Here is a 17,471-nt window from a genome sequence, read left to right as displayed (position 1 = left end):
ACAGCCAGGCTTGCGGAAGAGTGTCGCGAGCTTGCCAAGACTTTTACAACCCAGGAACAAGAGCGGCAGAAGAGCATTCGCGGTGGAACCACCACTTCTGAGTCCACGTTCCTCCCTGGAGCGCTCGTATGGCTCTCGGTCCCTACCACTGCAACTGGCCTCTCTACAAAACTACTGCCGAAATACGAAGGCCCCTACCGGGTCGTCGAGCGCACATCCCCGGTCAACTACGTGATCGAACCCATCGAACCATCTTCGGACATGCGCCGTCGAGGGCGCGACATCGTCAACGTGTAGCGCCTCAAGGCCTATTATGACCCACTCATAGTGACGAGCTGTTAGGTTGCCGGACGGCTCCCTTTTCGTACCCGGGGTAATTGTAGCGAAGCCTTTAATGAGTAATGGGTTGCGCTCTCTATAGCCTTCTAGTGGGTCGTCCTCTTTGGTTCTTCGCGCTCGCGCTCTGAGTCCGTGTTTTTGCCTTGACTCTCGCCATTGCATATCGTCGCCGACTACCGTCCAATAAGCGCCTCAACATCATAATATTGGGGCTAACCAATGCCCAGAATGGCCACAACACCAAGGCATTCAGACACCTGGAAAAGAGCGCACACATTTTTGTGCAGGGCATCACATCGCAAACAAGCATGCGGGGCTCCTCGAAGAAAACATGAAAGCGCGCCACGCCTTCCAGGAGTAGAAAGTATGCTCTCAGTGTTGCCATCGTGCTTTGGGCTGTGCCATTGCTGTGTTGGTGTTGCTTCGGTGTGCGTTTGTGTGACTGTTGTGCGCCTGTCTCCGATACGAAGTGACTACCATGGCAGAAAATATACTGCCTTCACATAGCAAGTCACCTGGCCATCACTGTGTCGTGTATGGGTGAACGAACAAGCAGTGGAAGAGAAATATTTTAGGTGCAATCATGTGTCCGCAGCACAGTACACCACGCGATGAGTGCAAGTGTGGCATGTTCGCACTGCATCGTTTTCCTTCATCGCCTGAATCTCGGCAGCAGTGGGTGGCTTCAGTAAATTGGAAGAACTTCCGCGTGTCGCTATTATCACGTCTCTATTCCCGGTATTCATTAGCGGTAAGAAAACCGACGTGAGCAATCTTCCCGTGCCGCATCCTGGATACGAAATAAAGGTATGCAAGTCACTGATGACTCACCTAGTAACTCGTAAGAATGTTGCGGATTCGTACTTTATCTCATCCATGACACAGCGGCCGACACAGTTGCAAACTCCGCCTTGTCCGGTTACGCATGTGCAGCCTGCTGCTTGCCGTACTTCATCGGAGAGCCTCGCGGAAACCCACGCGCGATCGGGCTTACTGTTCAAGACTTGCGATGGTGTCACACCAGCACGACCTTTTCCTTCACACTGTGCACCAGCAACTGACCCACCCAGCCAGTCGGCGAGCCAGCCAGAATGCCAGCCAGCCACACTGCACGTCGCTGTGCGTCTCCAGTGCCTCGTAGTTGCACACCTGACGAAGACACCACGCATTCGCCTTAATGAGATATAAACAATGTTCACTCGTATTTCTGGCCACTAACACGCGAACGAGTGTGCACGGAGGTGTGAAACTGATGGATAATCTGTACACTTTTAGTACACCAATAAAGGAAAGCGGTACACAGCTGCAAGAACACTCGAGCTACCAATTATTAACACTTCATACCGTGATCAACCTGGTACTACGCTTGCTGCTACTGGTACCGATAACGAAGCACTGCCGTTCGCAGACGCGGAGCTCATTCTTGCGTCGCAAGGGCGAATGCGCGCCGCTCAACGGTTCAGACAGCGACGAATCGGTCAGTGGCAGTGACGATATCACACAAAACAGTCTAAAGAAATGAAAAATCAGTGAACGCAGGCTTTAGCAGGGATCTCACCAACGCATACCGTGCCGGTTAGAGTACGCGCAGACGAAGATGGCGATTTCGCCAATCTTGCACGTTAGTACGTTAGACGGCACGCATTTCAATATGGCGCCCCCTGGAGTGAAAATTTGAAAAGGTGTATACGCAGCCCACTTCCTCTGTGGGGGATGGGCAGAGATCAACAAGATAGATGAGCTACTGCGCAATGGCCTGAAAGCAGCCATACGCCTGCCCAATCGCACAAGTAATGAAAAGGTAATGCAACTAGGCCTCCACTACACAGCACAGGAGATTTGAGGCGTAGCGAACAGCACAGATAGCTCGGCTGTTGAGCACCCTTGTCGGAAACAAGATCCTACGGCAAGCACGCGTAAGGCCCCTCTTCAAACCCGACAACAAGACCAAGCTTCGAATGGATGTTCAAGCACACCTCAACATAGAGCCAGTGCCACGCAATGTCCCCCTGATCCACAACGACGGACGACGGAGGAACAGAGCAAGAGCGATACTGAATAAAATACACAGACACAACACACACGCGGTGTTTGTAGACTGAGCCAAATACGCAGGCCGGCACCCATAAGTTGCGGCGGTAACGGATGCGAAGGGAAAGCTGGTCAACACAGCCTGTGCAAGAACTCGGCACATGCACGAAGCAGAGGAGCTAGCTATGGCGCTGGCCCTCCACAACGGAAAAGGCACACGCGAAGATACACGCATGCAGACTCAGACAGTTGCGCGAACTTTCGCAACGGCCCTCGTTTCATTGTAACCCACCCACATCACAATCAAAGCAGCACGCAGATACGCCGCGGACGAGGCCCCACCCGAAGAGGAGCGGCCCAAAATTCATCTCACTTGATTTCCGGCCGCATGGCCCTCCTCAAATGCCTGAAGTGCTGCAACCCCAACGAGGAGGCAACACCGCCTAGCGTGCTTACAACCGTGTGGCAGTTGTTGTTGTATGTTGTTTATTGGCGCAAGGGCCATGTGATGGCCAAAGAGCGCCAGGAAATGATAGCTAAAGTGAACAATGATTATGTTAGGTGGCTGTAAAGGGGCCTAAAATTCCTCGCGCTAAAGGCGGGTAAAACATATACGTAGTAAAATTATGAGATGACGTGAGGCATGTGCATATAGAATGAATGACAAGTGATTGTGACGATAAAACAATGAGTGTATGTTGTGAGCACGAATACCTCCTCAGAGCCTTTGAGGCCAAAGGCAGGGAGGCAGGTGCTTCCTCCAATGTAGCTCCCGTAGCACCAACCTCTTTTCAGAGGTCGTGCTACGGACTGCCTGGGTATGTGACGTGAAAGCTGTGGACTTCCTTTAAAAACGCGAAGAGCGACTGATGTTTAAAAACAGGTTCCCTACCGATGAACATAGCTGGGTGTAATGGTAATTGTTGTCGGTAGGGTAATATAAAATGTTTTCTTCGTAGTGTGTCTAATTCTGTACATTGAATTAAAATGTGAAGCACGGTGAGTGGTTCACCACATTTCTCACACATGGGTGGTTCACCACCGGATAGAAGGTGTGAGTGTGTACTGTGTGTGCGTCCTGTTCTTAGCCTTGTAAGTATTACTTCTGTGTGGCGTGATTTTGTTACTGGCGGCCAATTACCCAGATGCGGCTTGATAACATGTAGTTTGTTTTGTGTGTGTGTGTGTCCCATGTGTTCTGCCAATAAGCCCTGAGCTTGCTTTTAATGAAATGTTTTAAGTCCAGTGGAGGAACGGAAAGGAGTGTATTGGCGGCAGCATTTTCATGGGCGGAGGCTGCTAGCTGGTCAGCCAACACGTTGCCTTGGATCTCGCGGTGACCTGGCACCCAGCACACTACGACGCGCTGTTTGAGTGCGCAGACTGTGCATAGGAGTGAGTACAGGGAGACGAGGACGGGGTTTTTGTGTTTGTTCAGAGTTTTGAGGGCTGTTACCACGCTTAGGGAATCGGTGTATATTACTGCGCTTTGGAGTTTTAATTGTTTTATGTGTTTGACGGCCGCAAGTATGGCGTATGCTTCTGCTGTGAAGATGCTCGTATTCGGGTGCAGAATGCCGGCATCGGAAAAAGATGGACCAACAGCTGCGTAAGACACAGAAGTATTGGACTTTGAGGCATCGGTAAAGAATTCTGGGCAACTGTATTTGTGCTGTAGTTCGAGGAAATATGTACGGATATGTGCTATAGGCGCGTGTTTTGTAACTTCCACGAAGGATACATCACATTCTATGAGCTGCCACTGCCACGGCGGGAGATGTGCGGCAGGGGCCATCAAACAGTGTTCGAGAAGCGGCACACACATTTCCTCAGCTAAGCTCCTCACGAGAAGTGAGTAGGGCTGCCTCACCGAAGGACGGTTGTAAAACAGGGCAGAACTGGACAAATCATTAATTGTCGAGTGTGACGGGTGCTCTTTGTTTGCGTTCACTTTGAGGTAATATAGAAAGGACATGTAAGATCTCTGCAGGTGGAGCGACCACTCGTTCGAGACGACGTAGAGGCTTTCTACGGGGCTGGTGCGAAAAGCACCCGTAGAAAGACGAATGCCCAAGTGGTGGACCGGGTCGAGCATTTTCAAGGCGCTTGGTGTCGCAGATTGATAGATTATCGCCCCATAATCTAGGCGCGTGCGTATTAGGCTTCTATACAGATTCATCAGACATTTTGTATCACTGCCCCATGATGTTCGCGACAAAACCTTGAGGATATTCATAGCTTTCAGACACTTGTATTTGAGATTTTTGATGTGAGGTACAAAGGTCAATTTCATGTCTAAAATTATGCCTAAAAATTTGTGTTCGGTTTTTACAGGTAGCCGCTGGCCGTGTAGGTGAATGTCCGGATCGGGATGGAGGCCTCTCCTTCTTGAAAATAAGACGCAGGTGCTTTTTTGCGGGTTAAGGCTGAACGCGTTGTCGTCTGCCCATTTGGTTAACTTTTTCAAACTAAGTTGAACCTGCCGCTCGCACATTGTAAGATTGCAAGATTTAAAACCGATTTGAACGTCATCGACATATATGCAATAAAACATGTTACGCGGGATGCACAAACGCAAAGAATTCATTTTGATAATAAAAAGTGTACAACTCAGCACGCCACCTTGCGGCACTCCTGTTTCTTGGACAAATGTTCGGGACAAGACATTGCCCACTCGAACACGGAATGTTCTATAGGATAAGTAACTTTCTATTATATCTAACATTCTTCCACGTACACCTAAGTGGGACAGGTCTCTTAATATTCCAAACCGCCATGTGGTGTCGTAGGCCCTTTCCATATCGAGGAACACCGAAAGGAAGAATTGCTTGTGGATAAAAGCGTCGCGAATTTGTGCCTCGATACGTACAAGGTGGTCAGAGGTAGATCTGCCTTCTCGAAAACCGCACTGGTATGGGTCAAGTAATTTGTTTGCTTCGAGGAAATGTATAAGTCGGCGGTTTATCATCTTTTCAAAGAGTTTACAGAGGCAGCTTGTTAGTGCGATGGGTCTATAGCTCGCAACGGAGGATGGGTCCTTGTCCTGTTTTAGAATAGGAATAATGATGGCTTCTTTCCAGGCCGAGGGGATCTCGCCGGAAAACCAAACCGCATTATACAGGGAAAGGAGGGCTTTTTGCGTTTCAGATGGAAGGTGTTTCAACATTTCATACACAACACGGTCGGAGCCTGGGGCAGAATTATTGCAGCAATTAAGCGATGCTTGTAGCTCAGCCATGCAGAAAGGTTCATTGTACGCTTCGTGTTTTCCGGACTTGCGATCTAATTTCTGTCTTTCGATTCTTGTTTTGTATCGCTGGAAAGCTTTAGTATAGTGCGACGAGCTGGACACCTGTTCGAAATGTTCGCCGAGGAAGTTTGCCTGGTCTTCCAAGCTGTCGCCTTGTGTGTTAACTAAGGAAGTGAATGTGCTTGTCGACCTGCTACCCTACCGACCATGTTCCAGACTTTAGCCTCCTGTGTATATGTATTGATGCCCGATAAAAACCTCTGCCAACTTTCCTTTCTTGCTTGTCGGCGCGTTCTCCTGCCTTGAGACTTTATGTTTTTAAAATTGTCGAGATTCTCGGCTGTTGGAGAGTCTCGAAGCACCCTCCATGCTTTGTTTTGTTTTTTGCGCGCATTTCGACAATCATTGTTCCACCACGGCACACGTCTTTTGCCGGGCAGTCCAGTTGTTTGTGGGATGCACTTAGTTGCAGCATCGATGAGAAAAGCTGTAAAGTAATCTACTGCTGCATCTGTACTTAAACCACACATATCAGTCCAACTTAAGCAGGCAACTTTACGGAACTCTTCCCAATCGGCGTTGTCAATGTTCCATTTGGGAACTTGTGGAGGAGATTCATTAATTGTTGGTGCACTCAGAACTATCGGAAAGTGGTCACTTCCGTAAGGATTAATAATTACTTTCCAATTGAGTAAGGGTAGAAGCGATGGGGATATAATGCTGAGATCTATGGAGGAATAGGTATTGTTAGCCAGGTTGTAATATGTTGGCTCTTTCTGATTCAACAGACACGCACCGGAAGAAAAAAGGAACTGTTCAACCAGACGACCTCGCGCATCACAGCGAGAATCGCCCCACAGACTGCTATGTGCATTCAGGTCCCCAAGGACCAGATAAGGTTCTGGTAGCTCATCTATTAAGGACTGGAATTTATGTTTTTGCAGGTGGTAGTGTGGGGGTATGTAAAGAGAACAAATGGTGACGAGTTTGTTCAGCAGAACCGCTCGAACAGCCACTGCCTCAAGGGACGTTTGGAGAGGTAAGTGTGTACATGCTATTCCTTGACTAACTACAACGGCTACACCACCGGATGACGCCATGGCATCATCCCGGTCCTTACGGAAAATGATGTAACTGCGTAGAAAGTTCGTGTGTTTGGATTTTAAGTGTGTTTCTTGTACACACAGCACTTTTGGTGAATGTTTGTGTAAAAGTTCTTGGATATCGTCGAGGTTTCTGAGCAGTCCTCTGACGTTCCATTGTATAATTTGTGTTTCCATTATGGAGGTAGTGTAGTGCTGTGTGTACGAAAAGGAAGTGGCTGTTGTTTAATCGGAAAGTTAGAACTCAAGTAGTAGGGCCGTCGTTGGGCCCTGTTATCGGCTTTTTAGTTTTCTTGGCGCGCTCCAGGGAGCTACGCCTCTCTTTCGGTACCAGGGGTACCGGAGTTGTGTCCATTGCCTCGTGTGAGGCACTGGACGCCCGCGTACGCGAGCTGCTGGTTTGTTTTTCCGACCTCGCCTGGCGAGGCGTGGTCGTGAGACCCGACGTTCCTGGAGTAGCCGGGATCTCTGGCTTAGTTGGTGGAGCAGACTTAACTGCTGCCACCGTGGGGGCAGCCGCCACGGTCGGTGGCTCACTTTGCGTGAGCTGGGACAGTGGCGGTGGCCGACGCGACGCTGCCCCCTGACGCGTCGCATCAGCATAGCTTGGGCCGTGAAAGACCGAACACCTTCTGCGTGCTTCTTTGAAAGATATGTTCTCTCGGACCTTCAGTGCTATGATATCTTTTTCTTTTTTCCAATTTGGACAAGAGCGTGAGTACGCAGCGTGGCCGCCGTCGCAGTTCACGCAGTGTGGTGTGTCATTGCAGGTGTCCGAGGCATGGCCTTCAACACCACATTTTGCGCATGTAGGTCGACCACGGCAGCTCTGCGAGCCATGGCCAAATCTTTGACACTGAAAGCATCGGCGAGGGTTGGGGATGTAAGGTCTTACAGGTGTCTTTGTGTAGCCAGTTTCTATAGTCTACGGTAGTTGGCTTGTGGAAAAGGTAAGGATCAGGTGTTTGGTGGGGATTTCCTGGTTATTTCGTCGGATGATGATTCGCTTTACATTTGTGACATTTTGTTCCTTCCATCCTTCCAGTAGTTCAGCCTCGGTGAGGTCAAGCAGATCAGTGTCGGATACAACTCCACGTGCTGAATTCATGGATCTATGAGGTGTTACAGTGATTGGAATGTCGCCAAAGGTTACGAGGTTGTGTAATTTCTCAAATTGTGCCTTGTCACGGAGTTCTAGAAGGAGGTCTCCACTTGCCATTTTTGTAACTTTGACAGCCACCTTAGGTGCTGGCTATAGTGATCTTGATACTATGAAAGGGGACACGGTTCTTGCTGTTTTGTCGGTCTTCTCGCTGTGTACCACATGATAGTGTGGGAATACTTCTATGGGTCGGCTAAGGAAAGTCAGGTCTTCGGTGCGTACGCGCTTTGAAGCGGCACGATCACTAATGAGGGGAAATGCTCTATGCATACTAATGGAATTGGATTCGGCAGCGATGGCGGCCACCCACCACGGAGCCCAACATGGGGACGCTACAAGATTCATTGAATCGAAAACATGCAGACGCCAGCCGTACACCGCTACTATAACCAAATGCGCATAGACCGAGGTTGGCTATTTGCACAAGGTTAACCCAGGCCGCCTACGAAAACAGGGAAGTAACTGAAGGGAGTAGGAGACAGGACAGAGAGGAAAGAAACTAGGAAAGAAAAAGATCAGAGGGAGGGATAGGAAAAGGCGACCGCCGATTTCCCCTGGGTGGGTCAGCCCAGGGGTGCCGTCTACGTGAAGCAAGGGCCAAAGGGGTGTGTTGCCTCAGCCGGGGGGCCTTAAAGGTCCAAGCACCCGGCGTCGGCTCAACCCCCAGGATCCCCTTTTCCCCGGACACGGCACAGCCACGCACGGCTAGGCGTGGGAGGGGGTCGAAACCCCCCCGTTAGCTCGGGTCCGTGGTGTCGCTACACACCAAACGCCTGCTTCCACAGACGCCCCTGCGGGGAACCGTGTGGCAGATCCATCCTCATCGAGGGACACGCGCGCGGACGCAACGAGTGACAAACACCCGGCCATCATGGACCACGATATCACATCACACCACCGGGGGAGCAGGCGAAGTTTCCCCACCACACACCCCAAACTCAACAGAGCACAGTCACACTCTGCCAGCTACAGAAACGCCCCTGCATGACAGCCCTATTCATGCACAGGATCAACCCTGACATGCTCGCCACGTGCCATTTCTGCGCCCATGAATACAAAAAATTTGAAAACATGCTCTGGCTGTGCCCAGTGAACGGCCTAACGGAGCTGAAATTTCAAGAGGCTTGGAACAAGGCCATCACAAGCTCCAAGTACGAACTGAAACTCTGGGCGGTCCGGAGGGCCCGGGACGTTGTCGAGAGTTTGACTTCAAGCGCCATCCTGGGCGGCCTCCAGTTAGCCTCCTCAGGATATGATCAATAAATTCTCTCTCTCTCTCTTGATCACGACAACAAAGAGCACCGCGGCCGCTTGGAGCAAGTCCTCTCTTGTCTTTCGAAAGCTGCAATAACTCTAAACCAAGATAAATGCTGCTTTGGTGTGTCCGAAGTGCCTTTCCTAGGTGTGGTCGTCTCAGCCAATGGCATGAGACCCAATCAAGACCAAGTGAAGGCTATCAAGACTCTTGAAGCACCCAAAGACATCGCCGTACTTCGCTGACTTCTCGGGATGGTGAACCACCTAGTAAAGGTCCTTCCTAACATATCCAAGATCACGGCACCCCTGTGTGCTGAGCAAGAAAACGGCCTGGTCATGGCGCCACGAACAAGAGTTAGCCCGCAGCAAGATCAAACGATTGCTGGTATCAGATAGGTGCATGGCAAAATATCACCCCTCCTACGCCACCACGATTTCGGCAGCTGCCAGTTCTTTTGGACTAGGAGCTGTATTACTTCAAGTGCAACCTTCAGGAGAACAATGACCAGTGGAACCTGCTTCTCGCATGGGGTGTGCGAACAGTGAAATTTCATCTCGAATTAATTAGAATTCAGTGGTAGCAAATAGTGAAAAAAATATCAAATACAAAAGACTATTGAAAATTGAGAGAAAGGACAAAGAAATGAAATCTACTCACGTCCTCAAACATAACGTGGTGTTATTATTATTATTATTATTATTATTATTATTATTAACCGTGGTTTTGTGGCGCAAAGGCTACAATGGCCATAGAGCGCCAAAGCAATGTAGCATGTAAATGCATCGGTTTGATCAATGAGTGTGAGTAAGTGTAACATGGCTGTAAAGGGCCTAAAAGGAAGTGCACTTAATATGTGTAAAATATATATACATAATAAAATTATGACAATGACATGAAATATGTGCAAGGAATGTCAGATGATAGTATGTTGGTATCGCGGGCAGTGATGATACAGTCCATGATAGATAAAATGTTGCATGTAGCAGAACAGTAGCTGAGGGACTACAAACATATCTGGCGGCTTATACCAAGTGGCCCTACCGTGGTAGGGTCTGATAAGCCACCGATATCACCATAATAAAGGCTAGCCTTGCCCTCAGAGTTGAGGGCTGGGCTGCTACCTGTGTCGCCAGAATATACGTTGCAGAAAATGGACGTCGCTTAAAAAGTGTAAAAGTTTGTTAAAGGAAACCATGGGGCTGTCTGATAAAAACAGTGATGGATGAAGCGGGATATGTCTTTTAAAGATCTCCGGAAAGTGGCGCTTCCGCTCCATCTCCATTTGAGTACATTCGATAAGGACGTGTAAAATGGACAGGTTCTTCCCACATCTTTCGCATTTTGGTGCGTTTGAGCCATTTAAGAGATGGAAATGAGTGCTATGGGTGTGTCCTATACGGAGTCGGCATAGAACAACTTCTTTGTATCTATCACGACCGGGGAAAACTATGTTTTTAATACGAGGTTGCACTGTATGGAGCTTGTTGTTTATTTCGAGGTCCCATTGTTTCTGCCACCTCTCACGTAGATTGCGGTGGACAAGCGCTTTGAGATCTTTGTATGGCACAGTGTCCACGTCAACACGGCTTTTTTGCGCGGCTACTGCTGCGCAGGCATCCGCTCTCTCGTTCCCATCTATACCGACATGGCCAGGTACCCAACATACTGTAATCTCTGGGGTGCGCGGATATGCCGTAATTAATTGCCTTTCTAAATCATTGAGGACTGGATTTTTGTTTGGTTTGCCAGTGTTCAATGCACGAACAACGCTCAATGAATCAGTAAATACGACTGATTTCTTAATGTTACTATTAGTGATGTATTTTATGGCGGTTAATATGGCATATGCTTCTGCGGTGAAAATACTAGTGTGCGTGTTCAGTCTTTGTGAAGAGGTGAATTCAGGCCCGATGGCAGCGGCAGATACAGATTGTCTAGTCTTTGACGCGTCTGTGTAAAATTGCTGACAGCCACGATACTTGTATTGGAGTGAGAGGAAATGCTGTTGTATAGCTGCACGAGGATGGCGCTGTTTATCTATGTGGCAAAAAGACATGTCACATTTTATGTGCGTTTTTTGCCACGGTGGGAGCCACTCTATGGAAGGTGCTTGAGTAACTTGTTGTAGCGGTATTTCGGCTTGAGCAGCAGTCGCGGTACAGGTAAGACTGAATGGCTTGGGAAGAGACGGTCGCTTTTCAAAAAACCTTAGGGCTGAAGTGCCCGCCACGAGTTTTGCACAGGGGTGTGTCGGAATGGAGAATAGCTTAAGGGTGTACATGAGGCTGCAGTATTCACGCTCGAGTTGCATGGGCCACTCGTTTGCCTCAACGTACAGACTACTGACGGGACTTGTGCGGAACGCACCGGTAGCAAGACGAATGCCTAAGTGGTACACTGGATCCAGCATCTTAAGTGCCGTTTTTGAGGCTGATTGGTACACTACGCAGCCATAGTTTAGTCTGCTTTTAACAAGACTGTTAAACAGCGATAAGAGACATTTAGTGTCAGTTCCCCATGATGGGTGCGACAGCATTTTGAGCAAGTTCATCGTTTTCAGGCATTTCAACTTCAGTGCCTTCATGTGAGGAATGAAAGACATTCGGACATCAAAAATTAGCCCAAGAAACTTATGTTCGTTCTTAACACCGATGGGTGAGCCATTGATTTTGACACAAGGGGCCGGCTGAACAGATTTGGATTTATTAAACAAGACACAAACAGTTTTGTCAACATTAACTGCGAAACCATTCTCATTTGCCCATTTCGAGACATGGTTCACGCCCAGCTGAATTTGCCGTTCGCAAATGGACAAGTTACACGACCGAAAGCTTACTTGGATATCATCTACGTAAACAGAGTAGGATATAGTCGGTGGGAGAGCAGTGCGTAGAGAGTTCATCTTTACTATAAAAAGGGTGCAGCTGAGAACTCCCCCCTGCGGGACTCCGTTTTCTTGTATGTATGTTTTGGAGAGTGCTGTACCGACCCGTACTCGAAATTTCCTGTCAGTCAGGTAGCTGTGTATGACGTTGTATAGGTTGCCACATATACCGTAGCTATCCAAGTCCTTTAGTATTCCAAAGCGCCAGGCTGTATCGTATGCCTTTTCAAGGTCAAAGAAAACAGAGAGGCAATACTGCTTGTGCACAAATGCTTCCCTAATATACGATTCTAGCAGTACTAAGTTATCTGTCGTACACCTGCTAACGCGAAAGCCGGCTTGGTGCGGATCTAGGATTCCATTAAATTCCAGAAAATACATTAGGCGGCGATTTATAATTTTTTCGAACAGCTTGCATAAACAGCTAGTTAGGGCAATAGGCCTGTAATTTCTTACATCCGATGCATCCTTGCCTTGCTTCAGGATGGGGATTACTATGGCCTCCTTCCACGAATGCGGCATGTGCCCTGTGGACAAGATTTTGTTATATAGGCCAAGTAAGCATTCCAGTGTTTCTCTGGGTAATCGCCTGATCATCTCGTATGTGATTTCATCTGCCCCCGGTGCTGAGTTTCCAGAGCTCTTAAGTGCAACATTAAGCTCGTGCATAGTGATGGGGCTGTTGTACCCTCCCTCAGTGGGTTTCTGTGGGCGGAAATGGCAAGACTCCACCGTTGTCTTATGGCTCAGAAATGCCCTTGAGTAGTGCTCCGAGCTCGATATGTGCTGGAAGTGCTCTCCTAGCCGGTCAGCCTGGCTTTCAAGTGTGGTTCCAAGACTGCTTACTAATGGAAGAGGGGTAGCGGGTTGCGCCTTGAGTATCCTAGCCCTGTGATAGACTTTTCTCGTGTCTGCGTAGGAATTAATTGAGGAGAGGTATTTCATCAACTCTCCCTCTTTGCTATACGTCGGATGCGCCTTCCATTAGCTTTACAATGCTTGAATTCTATTAGGTTTTCAGCTGTAGGATAGCGAGACAGCATGCCCCAAGCTTTGTTCTGATCCTTTTTCGCCTTTTCGCATTCCTCATTCCACCATGGCTTAGCATTGGCCCTTCTGCCCGGTCCTTTGGGAATCGATTCATTTGCGGCAGATATGATGTATTTTGTTATGAACGCTGCCATACCCTCAACATCAAGGTGTTCTATAGTGCTATATAGCAGCGATGATAGCGCATAGAATAGTTCCCAGTTCGCTTTAGACAGCTTCCATCGTTTAGGAAATGTAGGGCCCTCCTGCTTACCGGTAGCTTGCAAGGCCACCGGGAAGTGATCACTATTATAGGGATTGTTGATCACCTTCCACTCTAGATACGGCATGAGCGAAGGAGAGGAGATCGAGAGGTCGATTGATGAGTACGTCTTATGTGCTGCGCTATAGAATGTAGGTTGTCCCTTGTTAAGCAAACATGCACCCGACGATAGCAAGTACTGTTCTATTATGCGCCCCCTCGCATCACAGCGCGGATCGCCCCAAAGCTGATTATGAGCATTTAGATCTCCAACCAATATAAAAGGTTCTGGCAGTTGGTCTAGTAGGTCTTCGAGCTCTGTTTTTGAGAGTCTATAGTCAGGTGAGATGTATATAGAACATATAGTTATTAAGGAGTTAAGCAGTATTGCTCGAATAGCGACTGCCTCAAGAGGAGTATTGAGCGCCAAATGTTGGCTGGCTATCGAGCTTTCTGCTAATATAGCAACTCCACCGGCGGCGGAAAGACCGCTATCGCGATCCTTTCGGTATATAACGTATTGTTTTAAAAAGTTATTGTTCGTCGATTTTAAATGGGTTTCCTGGACGCAAAAGACCTTGGGTTTATATTCGGACAGCAATTCCTTAATGTCGTCAAGGTTGCGTAAGAGTCCGCGAGCATTCCAATGGAGTACCTGAACTGCCATTATGCTATCATAGAGTAATGCTTCTGCATCGCAGAAGACCCGACCCAAGGTCAAGTAATCGTTTCCGTGTTCTGCTCACCTCTTGAGCTTGCCTCTCGGCAAGCGCTCAAGGGAGTTCTGACGGCCTTTCGGCGGTAGTGCCGAAGGGCCTTGTGTTATATCCATTGTCTCCTCAGAGACGCTGGATGAACGCGCGCTGCGCGTCTGGGCATTAGGTTTAGGCCTCTCCTCGGAAGGGGAGGTCTTTTGGACCGTTGAGCCACTGGCCTGCTGGTCCTTCTTAGGTGGCGGGGTGGAACTAGCCACACCCGCAGTGGGGGCAGGTGGCCTCGTCGTCGCCCCAATGTCTGGGGTCCGGACGGCCACCGGAAGCTGCTGCCGCACTGCCCCCTTGAGTGCAGCATCAGCGTAAGTCCTGTGACTAACGATTGAAAAACGTCGCCGTGCTTCTTTGAAAGAAATGTTTTCCCTGACTTTGAGTGATATGATGTCTTTCTCGCGTTTCCATGCAGGGCAGGCCCGGGAGTAGGAAGGGTGCCCTCCATCACAGTTGATGCAGTGGGGTGTGTTGCTGCATTCATCTGCAGGGTGATCATGAGAGCTGCATTTAGCACACGTGAGCCGCCCACGGCAGCTTTGAGATCCGTGGCCATACCTCTGGCACTTAAAGCAGCGCCGGGGATTGGGTATGTAAGGTCTGACATGCATTCGGATGTAGCCTGTTTCTATGTGCTCTGGTAATGTACTACTGCCAAAAGTCAGGATCAAGTGCTTGGTGGGTATTTCTTTATCGTCACGTCGGATTATGATTCTTTGGACATTGATTACATTTTGGTCGCTCCAGCCCTCGAGCAGTTCAGTTTCACTGAGTTCAATCAGGTCATCGTCGGACACTACGCCGCGGACAGTGTTCATGGATTTGTGCTTTGTGATTGTGACAGGAACGTCGCCAAATGTCTGAATGGTATTCAGTTTGTCATGCTGGGTTTTACTACACACTTCAAGAAGCAGGTCTCCGCTTGCCATTTTTGTTACTTTGAAACCAGGTCCGAGCTTATCTGTGAGGGATCTTGACACAAGAAAGGGTGAGAGATTTCTGGCTGTTCTTTCTGGCTGCTCACAATGCACGACATGGAATCGGGGAAAGGCATCATTTATTTGAGCTGGAAGCTTCAAGGTTACTTCGGTGCGCACTCTTTTGTGAGCGCGATCATGTAATGGGGGAAAAGAGTTTGCCATCAAATAGTCTTCCTGTTCGGCAGCGGTGCTAGCCGCCCACCAGCGAGCCCAACAAGGGGACGTTGCAGGTTTCAAAGACCTGCAGACGTCAGCTATACACTGCAGCTATAACCCAATATATATGCCCAAGACTGGACATAATACACAAGGTTAACCCTTGCCGCCTAGAAAAACGGAAGTGAATTGAAAAGAGGAGAGGAGAGGAAAGATTTAAAGTGAGAGAGAAAGACGAAGCTGAGAGGAGAGAGAGAGAGGAAAAGGCGACTGCCGATTTCCCCTGGGTGGGTCAGCCCAGGGGTGCCGTCTACGTGAAGCCGGGGCCAAAGGGGTGTGTTGCCTCTGCCGGGGGGCCTTAAAGGTCCAATCACCCGGCGTCGGCTCAACCCCCAGGATCCCCTTTTCCCCGGACACGGCAAAGCCACGCACGGCTAGGCGTGGGAGGGGGTCGAAACCCCCCCGTTAGCTCGGGTCCGTGGTGTCGCTACACACCAAACGCCTGCTTGCGCAGACGCCCCTGCGGGGAACATAACGTGGTGAGTGACTGCTACCGAACGACTACAAATTGTCATGCAGAAACAAGCTGTTCCACATGACCTGGCCTTGTGCTGTCTCGCCATGATGCTACAGTGTTTGCTGCAGTTGAAAAGTGTACACATTTTTCACTAAACTTGTAAACAGATAGATGGTGACAATTTTATTACACGCTTAACAGGCTTTCCTTTTTTTCGCAGCTTTTATGTGTGCCCAGGCATGTTGACAGAACAGCCACCATTGCAGTCAGCAGCAGCACTCCTCACCTGCTAACGGCTAACAGCGGGGGGTACGGTAGCTACTTTTTTTTCTTTATGGTCGCGCAGTGCGGCTCATCTGACATCGGTAATGCCGTGATTCATCGTCAAGAGTGCCACGCGCTCAAAAATCTTCGGGCGCCCATCCACAGCAGCGTTTAACTGCGTGCCAGAACGATGGGAGTTTCTGAACGAGTAGTGCGGTGCGGCAGTGGAGACTGCACAGCGTGAACAAATTTTCACATGTGAAGGCATCATCGAGGGCTTCGCGGGCTAAAGTCGCGACGATTTACGGCCCTTGAGGCATACGCGACCGAACTACGCAAGAAGACCGTGCCTTCGTTTCGTAAGCGAAGTTGTGAAGGGCTTAACAGACCTCTTGCGTCTTTTTACACGCGGAAATGACAATCTCCTTTACAAAAACACGCGAGCGCTGTTGAACCAGGGTATCGGTGCAAATTTTAACGAAAGGCCTCCTGTAACCACGTTAGCGTTAGTTTTAGCCACCCCACCCTTACTAAGTTGCACCATTGGCCTTTGTCATGTATCGAAAATAGAATCGATTTACAGTTGAAACCCGCAATAATGAAATCCCGAGGCAACGGAATTCTCGCAGTAACGAAATATTTTTGAATCCTCAGCGAACGCCTTTACGAATCTATGCAATTCGCATCTCGCAATAGCGAAACATTTTTATAGCAATCCCACACGAAATAAATATTTGGACAACTGTGCAGAAATCTGCCCAAGTAACACTAAATCTGTTCAAAAAGTGCCCAAATGCATCCGTTCTGCCCATAAATTGCACAGCGTGCTCTGAAAGAAGCCTGTTGCCCATTGAACTTAAGAGCAACTCTTAGCTTCCCAGGGCACATTTCTGTCTTAGACATTTCTCTGGGGTCGAAATCTGACAATCCTCGATCGAGAGGGCACCCAAGAGGGGTTCTGTCTACGATTTTCAGGGTCATGTTCACAATGAATTTCAGACTCTCTCTTCTAAATTCAAAAACAGACTTGGAACTCACTTTTCCCACACAAAGATCTTCTCAGCCGCACATCCAATGTCCACCATCTCAAGTGACGTGTGACTGGCAGCATCATCAACATCAATTTGCAGAAGTTTCATCATGCTCGTGGCTTCTGTCAATACCAAGCGCTTCACGAACCTTGCAAGGAGGCTCCTAAAGACACTTTCAAGCTCTTTCATTAAAGACTAAAATCTCTTGGCAGTGTGGTGTAAAGCGCGTTATGTGAAGGGTGTTACTGATCCCTACTGACATCACTAATGATTTATCTATGTTATCTTTATGTTGATATGCTGACTGTGCATATAAGAATGCGCAACAAAGTGACACAGGCATTCGCCTGCCCGGACACTCGGCTTTACAATTCCTACATGGTGCTGGAAGTGGGCACGCTTTACAACGGTGAAAGGGGGCGTGCCAGCAGGTATGTGCTG

At 48.8% G+C, this 17,471-nt stretch overlaps 1 protein-coding gene across 1 annotated transcript; it reads right to left on the bottom strand.

Moving 5' to 3' along the window:
• Window positions 1-551: 551 nt before the first annotated feature.
• On the bottom strand, window positions 552-17,141 carry LOC119385353 (uncharacterized). Its single transcript, XM_037652809.1, has 5 exons — window positions 17,038-17,141; window positions 14,065-14,586; window positions 12,484-12,844; window positions 1,402-1,488; window positions 552-596 (listed from the first exon to the last, which is right to left on the bottom strand). Exons 1-5 carry the CDS (start codon window positions 17,139-17,141, stop codon window positions 552-554), a joined length of 1,119 nt encoding a protein of 372 aa, XP_037508737.1.
• Between the last annotated feature and the right edge of the window lie 330 nt (window positions 17,142-17,471).

Source organism: Rhipicephalus sanguineus, chromosome 3 (genome assembly GCF_013339695.2).
Source record: "Rhipicephalus sanguineus isolate Rsan-2018 chromosome 3, BIME_Rsan_1.4, whole genome shotgun sequence".
Classification (NCBI taxonomy): domain Eukaryota; kingdom Metazoa; phylum Arthropoda; class Arachnida; order Ixodida; family Ixodidae; genus Rhipicephalus; species Rhipicephalus sanguineus.
The sequence above is the reverse complement of the archived record's forward strand: the minus strand, read 5'-3'. Positions and strand labels throughout refer to the sequence as shown.